Below are 16,416 nucleotides of genomic sequence, written 5' to 3' on the forward strand. Positions count from 1 at the left end.
CAAGCAGGGGGAGTGGGAGAGGAAGAAGCAGGCTCATAGCAGAGGAGCCTGATGTGGGGCTAGATCCCACAACGCCGGGATCACGCCCTGAGCCGAAGGCAGACACTTAACCGCTGTGCCACCCAGGCGCCCCATGAGGTATTTTTTTAAATTCATGTGAAAACTAAGGCTTAAAGATGTTAAATGCCATTCCTACATGAAATTGTTAATAAGCAGCAGACCACAAGTTGACCCAGACGGACTTTCATTCTAGTTTGCCCAGGACAGCTCTGTTCTACGCTTGCTTTCCTTAGTTAGTTATTGATATCAACTGCTTTCACTCTCAAAAAGTGTGCGGGTTGAGATGACAAATTATACTGTCATCCAAATGTGAAAGCAAGTTTGTCTCACTGAGTGGTCCTACCCCATCCCCTCTTCTAATGCATGATTCCTGCAATTTCCCTTCCAGTTTCTATATTAATACACAGCAAGGTAACCTGTACGTAGATTCTGTAACCATAGGATAGGGAGATGAAACATACTAGAGCATTAGTAAGGGTTTACCCCGATAGCAGGATGAATGTTCATATTACTATACAATGCCACTACGAATTCCAGGATATTTGGTCCATTAGACCCGTTTGTGTGTTCTTTGTCTTCTTTACAGGCAGCTCGCTATTTCAAATCTTATCTTAGTTTGGGGAGGGCATCACTGTGCCCTCCCTACATTTGATCACGACCTCTGTTATCTGCAGTACATTTTAAAAATATGTTCTTTTACACCTTTCATTGGGTTTAGAGAGAGCTTATTGTAAAGGAGACAATACAGAAAATGGTAGGATTTTCTCTGTTTTCAGTTTAACTGTGGGAGGTTTTGAGCAAGAAGAATAGCAAGCGATGCCTTATTCGTCCAGTCGCAAATGAATTTTGTACAGAATGGAAAATTATGAAAACTAAAAAAAACTAAAAGGAGACCCAGACAGCCATAGGAAACATTCCATAGTGTTCTGATCAGGGTGTACTAGTTCTACCAGTTGTTAACCCATTAAATTCAGTCTCGCCTCCGAGCTCCAACCCCTGCCCCTCCGCAGAGGAGCAGAAGCTTAAAGGATGTCTTGTGCTCATATCACAGCCTTGGCAAACCCAAACTGCGTGCAAGCTAACGTGTACATCAGACAGAAATCACTAATCAGGAGAGGGGAGCCACTGCAGGGGAAGAAGGGAGCAGCTGTGGAGAGAAGCTGAGAATCCCAGAGATGCGTGAGAGATCCATGACAGAGGAGCTAACCCCCAGGGCTGCCTTGGTTTCTGAGGACATTTCAGTTTCGATTCATGTGTTTCCTTACAAAAGCCCTCTATTTGCGTGCATTAACTTAAATGACATTTTATTCCTTGTCATTAAGAGAATTGAACTGAAATTAAGAGGCACAGCTATAATTACCTGGTTCTTTCTCGTAGACCACAAGATCATTGGGTGAATAGATTTGAGGAGGCAACGCGTCTTTTGGAGAGCCTGTTTTAGAGAGGAAGAAACAAAAGGGAGATGACGTTAAATCGTGTAGCCCTCATCTCTCATAACCCATTTCTTTTTTTTTTTTTTAAGATTTTATTTATTTATTTGACAGAGATAGAGACAGCCAGCGAGAGAGGGAACACAAGCAGGGGGAGTGGGAGAGGAAGAAGCAGGCTCACAGCAGAGGAGCCTGATGTGGGGCTCGATCCCACAACGTCGGGATCACGCCCTGAGCCGAAGGCAGACGCTTAACCGCTGTGCCACCCAGGCGCCGCTCATAACCCATTTCTAAGAGCTGCTCTTTTGTAAAGTTTTGCCCAACTTCCTGGCACAGTTTGTCAATTCTTCCCGCAGGGCCCACAGCTCAATGTAGAGTCATGTACAACATTTCATTCATTTTCGAACCAGCAAAGAGACAAACATAACATACTAAGTACCCTCCACATTTCAGGATTGGACATTTACTGGTTAAAAGCACTGGTTGCTTTTGCTTTCCAAAGCTTACAGAAAATACCCTTCTCATACGATAAAATAAATGGTTTTCATGTCTTCCTCAATTGTTTTTTTTCTACATATTTCTCCAGAACATCCCCAGGGTGTCTACTATGGGACCTGGTTAAAGAAGTAAATATTAAATCAATGAATTAGTAAATGGAAAATTCAAAACCACAATTGTGAGACCAGGACATCAGTCTATCCGATGCCTGTGGCAGTTGACTGCTCGTTCATAGGATTGCTGCTCTTTATAACATTCTGTATTTCTAAATTGAAAGAAAAATACCCTGAAGGGGTTTTATAGGATAGTGTTCAAGAGTAGACGCTTCAAAGATTTAACAACCAGGCTCTTATCCTTACCTGGTCATATGCTAACCATATGATTCTGGTTTTTTGCTTAATCTTTGGAAAGCTAATTTTCCTCACCTCTAAAATGAGGATAATTAAACTCACCACACAGATTCATTAGAAGGATTAAATTAAGTCATGCATATTAAATGAAGTAATGCATATTAAAATATCATACTGGTATATAATAAGTACTCAGTACTTCACAGCTTTAAAAACAAGCTTGTGTTGCTTAAAGTTGGAATAAGAACCCTACCCCACATCAGTGTCTATCAACTTCTCTATCTATAAATTAAGGTGACCAAGCATGCCTGCTCTCACCTTCCCAAAAAGGGATACATTTAAGTATCTGTATCAGAAACAATTGCCAAGTTGAATTTAAGGTTAGATTATTCATTTGGCTTTTAAAGTCCATTCATGTTAAGTTCTAAATTTAGTCTGATTTTTCTTCTGAATTAGTTCCCAGCTTAGCATTATTCCAAAAGTAGGCAGATGAAGAGGAGAGGTAATTACAAAATTTTTCAATTTGAATTTTATTTCAACCGTTATGTTAGAGCCCTTAAAAATGCTGAATCTGGTGTCAGACTAGGAGAGAAAGTCCTGAACCAAGAATCAGAAACCTGAGAGTTGGAATCACTTCTTACACGAACTCAAAGAGCATCTCTAAACAGGTTACTCTGTGTTATTGGGCTCGATGTTTCCATCTGTGAAAAGATGGGGCATGAAAAATCCTCACTCTGATATGCTCTCATTTTTAGTATCATGGGCACAGTGGTATTTAGGGCTTTCCCCTAAATGCTGACACTGGTTCTCTTGATTTTTGGGTTTGATAGAAGGCTTTTGACGCTGCCTGGACATTGCCCTTTCCACTTTTTAATTCAAATATGCTTTTTTTAACAATAATATTAACTACTTAATTCATTGAGTTTCTCTGTTTGCCTGGAACTTGACTAGCATGCGTATTACTTCTAATGTTCTCAGCTCTACTGAATGTTAGGTACTCTTAGTCCCAGAGTACAGATAAGGAGACTCAGACCCTGATCAAAGTCATATTGCTAATAAATGGCAAGGGTGCAAGCTGAACACAGATTCCTCTGGCACTCTTTTCACTCCCCAAACTGCCTTCATTCATTCACATATTCATTCATTCATTCATTCGTTCAGTAGACCAATAGTTATCGAATCCCTACTCTGTATGTGGAACTGCTATGGCTCTCGGGATAGTGCAATGAACATAAAAAGATAAACCTTTTTTCTCATAGAATGGACACACTTGTTTGTAATTAACTATCAAGAGCCAAAACAGAGTTAATGCATTTTTGTTGTGTGCCTTTAAAAATCATGCTTACCTACCACCTTTACAGTCAGAGTCCTAGTGAGATGGAAGGTACGCCCATTTTCTGGATATGTAACAACACAAGTGTAATCTCCATTGTTCGAAACCAAGGCTATGAGAAAACTCAAGTTCAAGCCTTCGGGTATCACATTGTTAAAGTTCTGTATTTTCTGACAGCCCTAGAAGAAGTAAAAGCAAAGATGTTCAGTATTTAGATACAGGCACAGAAAATATACAAATGCATATACACACACATCTAATTTTGCACAGAACGTACAAATATCTATGCTGGCTGTACCTTTGACAAACTATTTTTGTCAAGTATTTGACGATGTTTTTGCAAAGAATGAATGTGAAGTTTCATTATACTTCCTGCAAAAGGAAAATAGGACTTCTGAATTGTGATATAGATACAAAAGCACAGGCTTCCTGTCTCAGGATCCCGTATTTGAATTTTGGAAATCCCATGTTAATAGTTAAACAAGGTTAAAGTTTTGAAAAACAACTAAGGCAACTTAAGAAAGTTCACGTGCAATTTAAGAAATGCTTATTTTTCATTTTTCCACATTTATTTGTTGTTGTTGTGTTTGGGGGTTCCCCCCCCTTTTTTTGATATTTTATTTATATATTTGAGAGCGAGAGCACAATGGAGCAGGGGGGTGGGGGAGGGGCAGAAGGAGAAGCAGGCTCCCCACTGAACAGGAAGCCAAAGGGCTCAATCCCAGGACCCTGGCATCCTGACCTGAGCTGAAGGCAGACACTTAACTGGTTGAGCCACCGAGGAGCCCCTGGTTTCAGCGTTCTCCTTGGCTTTGTTGAATCATTCTGTCACTCCCGAACAGTTTTGGGTTTTCCTTCTACTTATCCCATTTTTTTAAATAATCAAATATTACAGACTTCAGAATCTAAAACTAAAAGATATTTTATGAGTCTTACCAAGAGTTACATTTCTTTCTACTACAATTTATATTTTTATATACTTCTGCTGATTTGTAAAATTTGGAGATTGAAGTATCTCATTCAACATAACTGGAATCCTCTTCTGGCTCTCTGAGCCCTACTAATGGGCTTATGTTGTTTTATTTATTTTTTTCCTCTCAAAGAAAAAACATATATCAACTCTGACAAAATTGTATGTGGAACATTTACTTTTAGAAAAACTTCTGTTTTTCTTTAAAAAAAATCAATAATCTGTGACAAAAATGGACTGGGTTATGTCTAAGGTCTTTTAGATCTTGAAAATTCAGGGAGATGATTATTGGCTTGTACTTTAGATTTACTGTATTTACATATTTAACTTTGATTCTTGAATACGTAAGTTTTTCTTACTTCAATTCCTGGAGCATGTGTTTTGAAATATGACAGTTACACTGAGTGGCATATTTTGCAATTCTTTGTCATAGGAACTATGTCTTTTAAGAATATCACTACACTTTTGATTCATGGAAATGAGCATCAAGAGGAAGCTGTTATATGCTCAGTTACTTTCTGAATGCAATTTATCCTGTTCCGGTAAGCAGTGTTTCTAGACACTTGTCACATCAGCAAAATATTCCAATGCTCTGAGGTTATCACAGAGTATAAGGCCACAGAGACCTGTACTCTTATAATGAATTTATGTCAGATTTGGTTTAAATTGAGTTTAGACTATCTATAGAACTCTATTTGATTTTTGCGGCACCTTTCATTTAAACAGTTCAAAGCTATTTTCTTCTCTCATTTGTTAGCTTCGCTGTTCTTAAATCCCCATGAAGTAGACAGATCAGACTAAATATGCTCTAGTTTTATAGGTGGAAAAAAATAATAATGAGACAGACAAAGAGGCATTGTAGATAACACAGAGAAAGCTAAAACTCAGTTTTCCAGACAGATGAACAAAGGTTTTTCACTAGCTTCTTAACTAAGAATGAACACCTCTCCTTGGGAGTTGGTTGGACTGGAAAAATTGCATGGACACACGTATTTACATGTACTCCATTATCCCATCTGACCCTTATTCCAAACTTACTAAGTTTGGAATGTTCTTATGCCCATTTTATAGATGAAGATATAAAGGCCTAAAAAGGTTAAGTGATTGTCAACGTCGTGGAGCTAGGTAGTGTCGGAGCTAAAATTAAGTCCAGATCTACCTGTTTTGAGGCCTTTACTTTTAATCGCACCTGACACTGTCTCCCTACCCTGTCCTGTGGTCCTGTACATATGGCACACCTGGGCCAGTCCCAGTGTTAATAGTGTGCTATGGCTCTATCGCTTCTATGAGGTGGATTCCCACAATTAGTGATAAACTGGAAAAGCATACTGTTCAGGATAAGCAGTTAACAATTAGGGGGCGCCTGGGTGGCACAGCGGTTAAGCGTCTGCCTTAGGCTCAGGGCGTGATCTCGGCGTTATGGGATCGAGCCCCACATCAGGCTCCTCTGCTATGAGCCTGCTTCTTCCTCTCCCACTTCCCCTGCTTGTGTTCCCTCTCTCACTGGCTGTCTCTATCTCTGTCGAATAAATAAACAAAATCTTTAAAAAAAAAGGAGTTAACAATTAGTACTGCACTTGTCAAGAGCACTTCTCAAGAATGTACTGAAGGAAAGTTATTGTTTTGACTTATCAAGCATCATTTATGTAAAAATTTTTTTAAAACACATTTGTTTTAGGATTCACAGTATGTGCTACAAATATGAAGTAACTCAAACCTTTGCATTCATTCACTTATTAGTTCATTCACCCTTGAGTATTAATCATAAACCATGTGCCAGCCATTGTTTGAGGTTCTGAGAATATAGCATTGAATAAAGTGAAGGGTCAACTCTTATGGACTTATCATGAACAGAGAAATAGAATCAGACACATCTAAATAGCAAGGAAAATGGTACAAAATAGGTATGTGATGATCTCTTGCTAGCTCTCTCTTTTTCTTCCTTTTAACCAAACCCATGAACATGAACTTGAAATTTGGGCTAGATATGCTTAAGGGTATTCAGTGGTCCTGTGCGTCAATGGTATAAGTATGCTTTCTTGTGAGATTTTCTCTTCTTTCCATAAAGGACAAAAATGTAGGCCAGGGACAGGTTTTTCTTGGAGCTGCTTTGTCTAGAAAAAATATTTCAAATTAAGGAATATTCCACAAGAATCAATGGGAAAGTTTCCACTCTAATCTACTATTCAGAAAAAGCTGACCCTTCAAAAAATTTAAATTAACTGGTTTTAACTAAAAGCAGTAACAAGAAAAGAAATAAAAAGCCATTTCAAAGTTATTAGACCTATAGCATGTTGGAAAAGGATATGAAATAAATATTTGACATTCTAAGTGTGCATGTGCATGGTAGGGGTGGCTCTGGGGCATTGGTGAACTCTAAATAACCATTAACTTTAGCCTATCGTGTGTGATAAACTCTTTTTCTTAAAAGCAGGTGCATCTCTAGACCCTTTGACACATGTGCCTGAGACACACAGTATGTTTTTTAAACACAATAAAGTATTCTTAAAAATAAATACTGGAGATATCAAAATTATTTCTTTGGAATCCAGAAAAAAAAAAGATATGAATAAAAATCTAGATAGCCAAAGGAAAAAAAGACGTGTCCAAATATGAGAAATGGTTAATGGTAAGTTGATTTCCGCTGTGAAGTAAACACTTGTCTGACTAGAAAATGAGTCATCCACTTCGTTGACCAATCAGTTCCTCATTTTGAATTCAAAAGAGAGAAGTTCGACAGGAGAACATTTTCTAATACATAGTGGTAGCCATGGCAACCTACCACAATATATAGGTAAAGAATAGCACAAGAAATGATTTTGAGATCTTTGGGAGGAAATAAATCATGTGCTGAAGTGTGGGGTGTGAGTGGGGGAATGTCGTGACTGAAAAAGGACAAATATTTTCATTTGATAAACCTACAACTTTTAAAGAACTATATGAGGGCACAAGAATGGAAATGGTATAGTTCTTGACCTAGAGGTATGCTGTCTAGTGGAGAACTGCAACAAATACTATGAGAAGCATATTGGGGAGAGGGGAGTGGGGGGAAAAGATTAAACAGAAAACATTTAGAAAAACTTCCTGGAGAAGAAAGATGTGGGCTAGATTGTTAAAGGGCAAGTAGAATATTACCAACTATGTGGGAGGAAGGGAGATGTGGGAGACTGGCACTCTCGGCACAGGGAAAAATGTGAAAAAAATCCCCTACAGGGGACACCCGGGTGGCTCAGTTGCTTAAGCATCTGCCTTTGGCTCAGGTCAGGAACCCAGGGTCTTGGGATCGAATCCTGCTTTGGGCTCCTTACTCAGTGGGGAGCCTGCTTCTCCCTCTGCCTGTAGCTCCCCCTGCTTGTGCTCTCTCACTGACAAGTAAATAAATAAATAGGTGAATAAGTAAATAAAATAAATAATAAATAAATAAATAAATAAATAAATAAAACCTTAAAAAAAAATCCTCTACACTGTTATAGCATTTTGCCCTCTGTGTTTGTCCTTAACCAACTTTATTATAGTGATCTCTTTTCATGCTTCTTTCTTCTCTAGAAAACTTACTCCCAGGGGCAAGCGAGGGGCGAATGAGTACTGTTATCCACATGGGCAGCAACTTGCCCAATACTTGGCACATGGGAAATGCTCAATACTCTGTGTTGTAGGTCAGAAATATGAATGAGAGAAGGAAAGACACAAGACACGGAGTTGAAAGTTCAAGCGGTATGCACATTGCACATGATAACAAGAAGATGAATACAAGAATTGTAACACCTGGAACGGGGGAATTATAGGATGAGCAGGGAAACTGAGTGAGGATACAAAGAGTTTGAGATATGACATTAGAATAGTTACAAATATCTATTGACATTTTTGCATGGAAGATTAAGTTGCTATGAAATGCATCACACTTGTTTACAAAGTCTTATAAGAGTTCTATGTGCCAGTCACTTCCGATGAACTTCAGAACTACATCATCCAATGTTTACGCAACAAATACTTACAAAATCCCTTCCATGTGACAGGTACTGTGTTAGGAGCTGGGCATACAGTAGACAATAAAAACAGAAATGGCCCTTATTCCCATGGAATTTATCAGTCCAGTCCAATTCATTCAATTATTGAATCAATTCCTAAATACAAAGTATATTGGCTCCGTTTTGTGCTCTGTGCTTGTTATCCAAGGTTAGAAAGAGAGTGGTCACTACCCAGTACAGGAGAGAGAAATGCAAACATTACAGTAATGAATATGAGGTATAATTTAAGTGGTATCAAAATACAGAGTGGGTGATTCATTCAGCCTAAGTCAGCTTCAAGGCTTCACAGATACTTGAATGGGGTTTAAGTTTAAAGGACGTACCTTAACTCCTCAGAAGCCCTGAAACTATATGTAAAATGCTATGTGTATATACGCATATATAGAATTCAATGTATATGGCTTGGAAATAAAATATGATACATACTTCCTCTATACCAAAGGTTAAAAATCACTACATTGGGACTATAGAGAAAGGAAAGAGATAACCAAACTAAGATGTCAGATCAGATTGAAACAAGCACCTTGAAATAAAGTCTAGTACATATACCTTGGACTAACTTAACAACACGTGCCATGCCAAAAAGAAGGCCAAGCCTGGCATTCTTTCAGAAATGTTTTCCTGATGACATTCTGTCAGGAAAAGCAAAGGTTTTCAATTTTCTGAGAGATTTATAAACAATACCTGGCCAATTCTGATTAACTTCATGCTGAAAATTAGAGATGGAGGTATTATTCCAATTTTAATGATCACACTGAATACAAGGAAAACCATCATTTTGCAAACTGAGATCCAGAATGATATCTATCTTGCTAAATAGCAGCTGAGAGCATTTCAGCAGCTGCTATAAAGGTAATATCCAAAACACCCACTAAGGTGGTTCCTCTGATCCTCAGTAAGAAGGGAAAATTTGCTTTTGTTTTTACAAGTGCCTCCGGAGAAAAATGTTCAAATACCCACTTACAACAATAAGAACAAGGAACGATCGAGTAGTATGAAAGTTAGGATGGCTCGCCATATTGTAAAGCTTCAGTCTCTGAGTAAATCCAATAATGATAGTAACAATAACAACAAGATCACACTTAACCTGTGCCTTTACACCTATGCACTCAGAAGTCCCTATGTGAATAAACAGGCAGCCTCCAATTTATATACGTGTTGTGTTCCAGAAGTTCTTTTATAAGCTGGCTATTTGAAATTCAGTAAATCACTTCTGAACCATGGTTTGCTTTCCAGGCTAGTAACAAAACCTGGCTCATTTGACAAACATTTACTGAACATCAATTTAACTCACAGGATTGTTGAATTAGAGAACTATGAATTCTGGGCCCAGACTGAAGAACACTCTGCCATCCAGAAGACAGCAGGAGAGAAGACATGCAGAGACGAAAAATTCAAGCCTGTCCTATTTCTCCTGCATTTCTGAAAGAGAAACTTCTGTTCCCACCAATCTCAGTTTTCTGAGCCCCTTCTGACTTCCCTGGGTGAGCTATCCACAGGTCTCCGTGTGGCTCACAGTCTCCCTTGTGACCTAATCTGTGTCCAAAGATGGCTCTGCCCTTCAAAGGGCCTCACGCTCCAGAAGTAAAGACTGGAGCACCCTCGCTGTATCATTTCTGAAGAATATAAGCTTTGGAGTCCAATGAAAGTGGCTTGAAATCCCAGATTCTCCCGTTACTGGCTGGATTGTTTCCAGTAAATTATATAAAATAATGTAAAACTATGGGCTCTTGACATAGATTGTATAGGGTTAAATCTTGGCCCCCAGCTCTGGGACTCAGGCAAAAACTCTCAACCACTCTGTACTTGGGTTTTCTTAACGATAAAATGGAGAAAATGATAGACCCTACTTCATGTTGAGAGAATTAAAATAATCAAAATATTTGGAAGAATTCCTGTGCTCAGTAAACATCAGCTATTATTGCTAACCTCTCTCAGCCTCTGGTTCCTAATGATATCGACACCGAAGGATGTGGTATTACATATAACATATAAAGTACCCAGTACAAGGTATTTTACTAGGAAAATACAAGAAATATTAGTTTCCTCTTCCCTCTTTCAATTCATCAGTTTTCACCTTCTGCCAAGAGGAAAACAAATTTGCTGGAACTGATTAATGTGTCTTAACTCTCGCAGTTATTACTAAAAGAAACTATTTCTCCGATGTCAAGGTACGGAATTCAGCTGATAACAGTGGAAAGACAACTACTGTAGGAGGGCCAATATACCCAGGCAGATGCAGGGGGTGACTGCAGAACATAGGAAATAGAAAGCAATGTCAACATTGCTATACAGTGATGGGAGAATCCCCCTGCCAAGAACTCTGATTTTGTTTCCAAGATTGCAGAACTCTGGATTAAAGGTGTCGGTCAACTACTCAAAGATGGAGAAATAAAAAGCAGCATAACACACATCTATAGCAACCTTTTCAGAATCACAGAATAGAAAGGATGTCTGGTTACTGGTTGTCCTTTTAGTCACATGTACATTGTAGAGTATCTGCCATAGTCACCTGAACATTGTTGGGTTTCACTGCTATAACATTTTTTCTTGATCTTCTTTCTATGTTTCTTGCTTTCATTCAGTCCATGAACATTCTCTCCAGATTTTGACTTTAGCCTTCCTTCTTTATCATTTTATTCTGTACTTCGTCTTCTTCTTAAGGGATTCAACTATCATACAGATGCATCCAATTCTCCGATCTCCAGTTTTGACTTTTCTTCTAAACTCCACACGCATACACATGTAGCCATGACCTACAGGTCACTGCTACCTAGATGTCTCACAGACATCTCTAACTCCATATGACATTATCAAAACCCATTACTTGCCCCCAAACCTGCTCCTTCCCTGCTGTTTCATATCTTGGGTAATAGCACCAACATTCATCCAACCAGGAAAACCAAAAATCTGGAAGTCTTTGAGGATACATAGATGGGTATGCTATAACGTTATCCTCAAGAAATAGTAAATTTCATAGGGTACAGGAGTGTACATTTCTCCTTCTTCTTAGAAGCAACAATTAACTCACTTTGGCACTCTTGTGGAACTTAGAATTCTACTTTTTGATAAAAATAAGAATTCTTATTTATAAACTTGTCTGAATTAAACTATGGGATCTTTTTGAAACTATGTAGGGTAGGACATATATCTCATTCATCACTGTGTTCCCCCATACCCCTGACATATTGCATTAAATACAATCGATCTTCAACAGCTGTTGAATGTATATATGGAAGACAGTAAAACAATAAAGGATGTGAAAAGTGTCATGGAGATAGGCATAAATAAGTAGCTGTGGGATTATATTAGGGAAAAATATTTCTAGAAGGAGAGAAGAGAGAACATTTCATGAAGGTGGTAGAATTTGAACTGTTCTAAAGAAAGAAAGGGGGACATTCCAGTAGGTAATGCATCAAGAAAAAGGAAAAAAAAAACATAGAATAAATAAAGAAATAAAATTAATTTTTTTCAGACCATGGAGGATTCAAAGTATAGAAAAAGTGAGCAGGATTAGAGATGAGAGAACTCAATTGCAGGTAAATAGAAGGATACATTTTTTAAATTGGAAAATGCATTACACTTATTGATGTAAAATTGTTAATATTATTCTTTTAATCATTTTTTTATGCTGTCTACTATGGAACACCATGATCATAGAATATACAATGATCACCTGTGCCTAGCCTCAAAAGTATAAATTCAGGATATGTCTTATTTAATCTACACCCACTCACTGCACCCCAAGATTATTGTGGAGCAAATCACAGACATTATATAATTTTACTTGTAAAGATTTCTATGTGTATCTCCAAATGACAAGACCCTTACCTTCTGCAAGCATAACTATAGTACTATTATCACAATTTAAAAACTAATAGCTCATTGTGTTATTAATAGTCTGCGTTCAGAATTTCTCATAACTTGTTTTATAGTTTGTCTGAATGCAACACAATCTAATTAAGGTCCATACATTGCAACTAGTTGTTATATATCTTAAATCAGTCTTTCTCTCTCTCTCTCATTTTCTTTCTCACCTCCTTCCCTCCCTTCCTCTTAATCATTTTATTATGGCATAAAACATATACAAAAAACACTCAAAGTATGTATGAGTTATTGTATTATTGTAAATAATAATGTTATTGTATTTTATAAAGTTAATATGTATGTTATATATTTATATATTATATATTTATATACTATATATTTATGTATTATATATTCATATATTATATATTTATATATTATATATTTATATTATGTATTTATATATTATATATATATAAAGTTAATATTATTATAAAGCAAATACCTTCATAAGCACTGCTCAGGTCCAGAATAGAATGTTACTAGTCACCCCTGAAGGCCTTCCACATTCCCCATGCCAATCTCAGCTCTATTATTACCCCCCCAAAGTAGCCACTATCTACACTTTCATGGTAAAATCAATTTCTTATTTTCATTTATAATCTTATCACCTACATGTACATCCTTAAACACTACAGTCTCATCCATCGTTAAATGTGTCTTACATGTTTCTCTTAACCTACACATTTCCATATCGTGCCTTTCTTTTTCTTGCAATTTATTTGTTGAATAATCCAGGACGTTTGGCCTATAGAATTTTCCAGTCTGGATTTTGCTGACCACAAACTCATGGTGTAGATCAATACATTCCTCTGTTTTCTATATATCCGGCAAAATGGCAGCAGGATCCAAAGGGTTTTTTCCAGACTCAGGTTTAATCCACTTGGCACAACTATAAGTGATATTTTATTCTTTCATGAGAAGGAATATGTCTAGCTGTTTCCTTTCTTATGATGGTATCAGTCATTAATGCTTCATGCTTAGATTTAATTAATTCATTAGGGACTGCAAAATGATTATATACTTTTATAAAAACACACTCTCTGCACTATTTCATTACTCAGTGCACATTTCTTATAGGAAAGGCAGAATAAATACCTGATTTTTTTTCTTTTACCAGTTTTCAAGATAACAGATTGATTTCCTATCATCCACTAAATGTGACCAATTATTTTGAGATATCATTATGAACTTATGGATTTAAATTTAATTCATAAGATTCAACCCATTGTGATTAATAACCTCACTGAAGTTCAAATTGTTCCATTATTGGCCAGTAGAAAACTCTCAAAGTTGGCTCCTAAATCATTTCATTAATGACTTAAACGGTTAGATGCTAACATTTTAAACTATGATTATGAATTGCCTATTTCTTCTTTTAAATCTGTCAACTTTGCTTCATGCATTCAGACACACTGCTGTGAGGCACATATACTTGTACTATTCTTAGGACTTCCTGATGAATTGGCCCTTTTATTATTCTGAAAAGTCCTCTTTATCTCTGGCAATACTCATTGTCTCCACTCTACTTTATGTGTTACTGGTATATCCATTTTAACCTTCTTATTTTTATTCACCATTTATTTTCAGTTTCAAATTCCTTCTCCCTTCCACTGTCTGTTCATCTTAAGGCATTATCTATCATGTTCATTTGCTGTTACATTCCTCTTAGGTTTTAGCTTCCTTTCTGAAATGACTTATTTCCTTCTTCCTAACTTTCTCATTTCCGGACTTTTCTAATTCTTATTGATCTATGTTATTTTTTCTCATCTCATTTCTTAATGTCTTTTAGCTCATTTTTTAAATAGTAAGTCACATTATGTTCTTCTGGCATGCTCTCTCTTTTTTGGTAGAAATGCTATTCTCCTTCTTCTCCTTTTTCTTATAAGTTTGAATGGGATTTTACCATGGTTCTTTTTTTTTTTTTTTTTGGTTTTATTTTTATTTATTTATTTAGAGGGAGCACATGTGAGCAGGGGGGAGGGGGAGAAGCAGAGAGAGAGAATTCCAAGCAGATTCTACACTGAGCGTGGAGCCCGATGTGGGGCTCGATCTCAGAACTCTGAGATCATGACCTGAGCCACAATCAAGGGTCAGATGCTTAACTGACTGAGCCACCCAGATGCCCCCAACGTGACTCTTTTTGTTGTTCATTTCATTGTAGAACTTGTTTTTTTTTTCCTGAGCTTTTGAAGTTGGCTGGATTTTCTAACTTCACAGAGATCCTTCTTCCAAACTATGATCTTGAGATTTCCTGAGCCTGCTGCTTCTCTGTTTTTAGCTGGTCCTTCTCTTTCCTTCCTTATATTGTCCTGAGCCTGCTTACATTTTATTACACTCCCAGCTGCTTGTCCTCAGTGTGGGTGTCAGTTTTTCAGAGTTCTGAGACACTAGAACTAGTCCCTTCAGAATTTCTTACTATGGGTCTCTTGGACTCAGCCTCTGTGAAGAGCAAAGCTCTTCCCAACTTCAGCTGCTGTTCTCAGATTGGCCCACCATACTTTATAGTGAGTACCACTGGTTCCTCGTTTTCAAGTCTGCCAGATACCACATTACTTCCACCTGCCCCCTTCCCTAGACACTGATTCTATATGTAGTTTGTTTCACTCATGTCATTGAAAGTGATTCTTGTGGATAACTCTTCACTGAGTTTGTTCTAAATGTTGTCCAGTAGTTTTTAGCTTTGGCATATGTGGGTATTTGAGGAGATGAAAAAAATAAGGTTGTGATCACAGGTGCCACCTTGTCCAACACTTTCATTTTTGATGAAACACTTTCCAAGTCTCTCAGATGTGGAAGAGACCACAGATGGACTGTGCCCACAAATGAGGATAAACGTGAGAACACATACAAATAATAGAATACAGTGCTGACTAAGCAAGAAGCTGACATTCACCCTATGAGCTAGCAGCTTCTGTCCTTACTCAGCAGTGAATAGAAGTGCGCGAGCATTTCTCAAATGGTATCTCATATAAAGTTAATCGAAATATGGTAGTTCTAGTTGTCCAGTGAATGTAATTTAGGAAATGGTGAGTTGAGGCAAAGCATTCTCTACCACTTCCTTAAAATGGCACGTGAAATAAATAAATAAGTAAATAACTAAATAAATAAATTTTATAAATGGCACAAAGTGAAGAAGTGGTGAAAGGTCTGTACAAAGTTATTAAGGAAGAAATCAAAAATCTGAGGAGAAAAATCTCAGTTTCAACATTAACTCAACCATCAGGGACAGCCATTTTAGAGAGGGTAAGATGCTCTCGGGTTTGCTTACCATGTACCAAGTGATGGTTGGTTTGACAGTGGAAGGAAAGAACCCATCTACATTTGGACACGTGATCTTCTGAACACCATACTCTATATACAGTTTATGCAGTGGGAGTTTCATGGAGGAATTGAAGCAGCTGTCTTTTTGAACCACTTCCAGAGGAAATGCAACTTTGCTGCAGTATGTGGTGTTCCTGAAAAGAGAAATAGGCAATAAATAAATGGGCAATCTCCTTTGCATTTGATTTGATGCAACAATCACATTAAAATGAGCTAAGTGAAATATGCTGCATATTGAGACTTAATTTACGTGTCAGTTCACATAGGAATTAAATGTGTTATGGAGGTATTACCTCTACCAATTTGACATCACAAAATAAAAAGAGACACAATTAAGTACTGTTGATACACTAAAATATTTACATTTTAAGATGACTGAGGAATTGCATTTACGTTTGAATATCCACACAGGTCATGTAGTCTGCCTGGGGGCTCTTCTCCTCCCATTAGCCCACCTTTCACATGGAGGCTTTCCATGTCATCCTCCACACACCGCATTTCTAAATTAGGCCTTTTATTTTCTGAGCACCTCAGACATTTCCTTGATTGAATTTAT

The 16,416-nt window shown here is 37.5% G+C and overlaps 1 protein-coding gene across 7 annotated transcripts in view; it reads right to left on the reverse strand.

Annotated features, from left to right (window-relative positions):
• The window catches only part of IL1RAP (interleukin 1 receptor accessory protein), a 136,329-nt gene that overhangs the window by 33,119 nt on the left and 86,794 nt on the right, over window positions 1-16,416 (reverse strand). For all 7 annotated transcript variants that reach the window (XR_004625712.1, XR_004625710.1, XR_004625709.1 and 4 more), the window contains exons 4-6: window positions 15,808-15,994; window positions 3,685-3,850; window positions 1,421-1,492 (exon numbers count right to left, since the gene is read on the reverse strand). Coding sequence is in view for 3 of the 7 variants with exons in the window: in XM_034661147.1 (XP_034517038.1) it covers window positions 1,421-1,492; window positions 3,685-3,850; window positions 15,808-15,994 (425 nt within the window). In the remaining 4 variants the exon portion in view is untranslated. The remainder of the gene's footprint in view (window positions 1-1,420; window positions 1,493-3,684; window positions 3,851-15,807; window positions 15,995-16,416) is intronic.

Source organism: Ailuropoda melanoleuca, chromosome 1 (genome assembly GCF_002007445.2).
Source record: "Ailuropoda melanoleuca isolate Jingjing chromosome 1, ASM200744v2, whole genome shotgun sequence".
In the NCBI taxonomy this organism is placed as follows: Eukaryota; Metazoa; Chordata; class Mammalia; order Carnivora; family Ursidae; genus Ailuropoda; species Ailuropoda melanoleuca.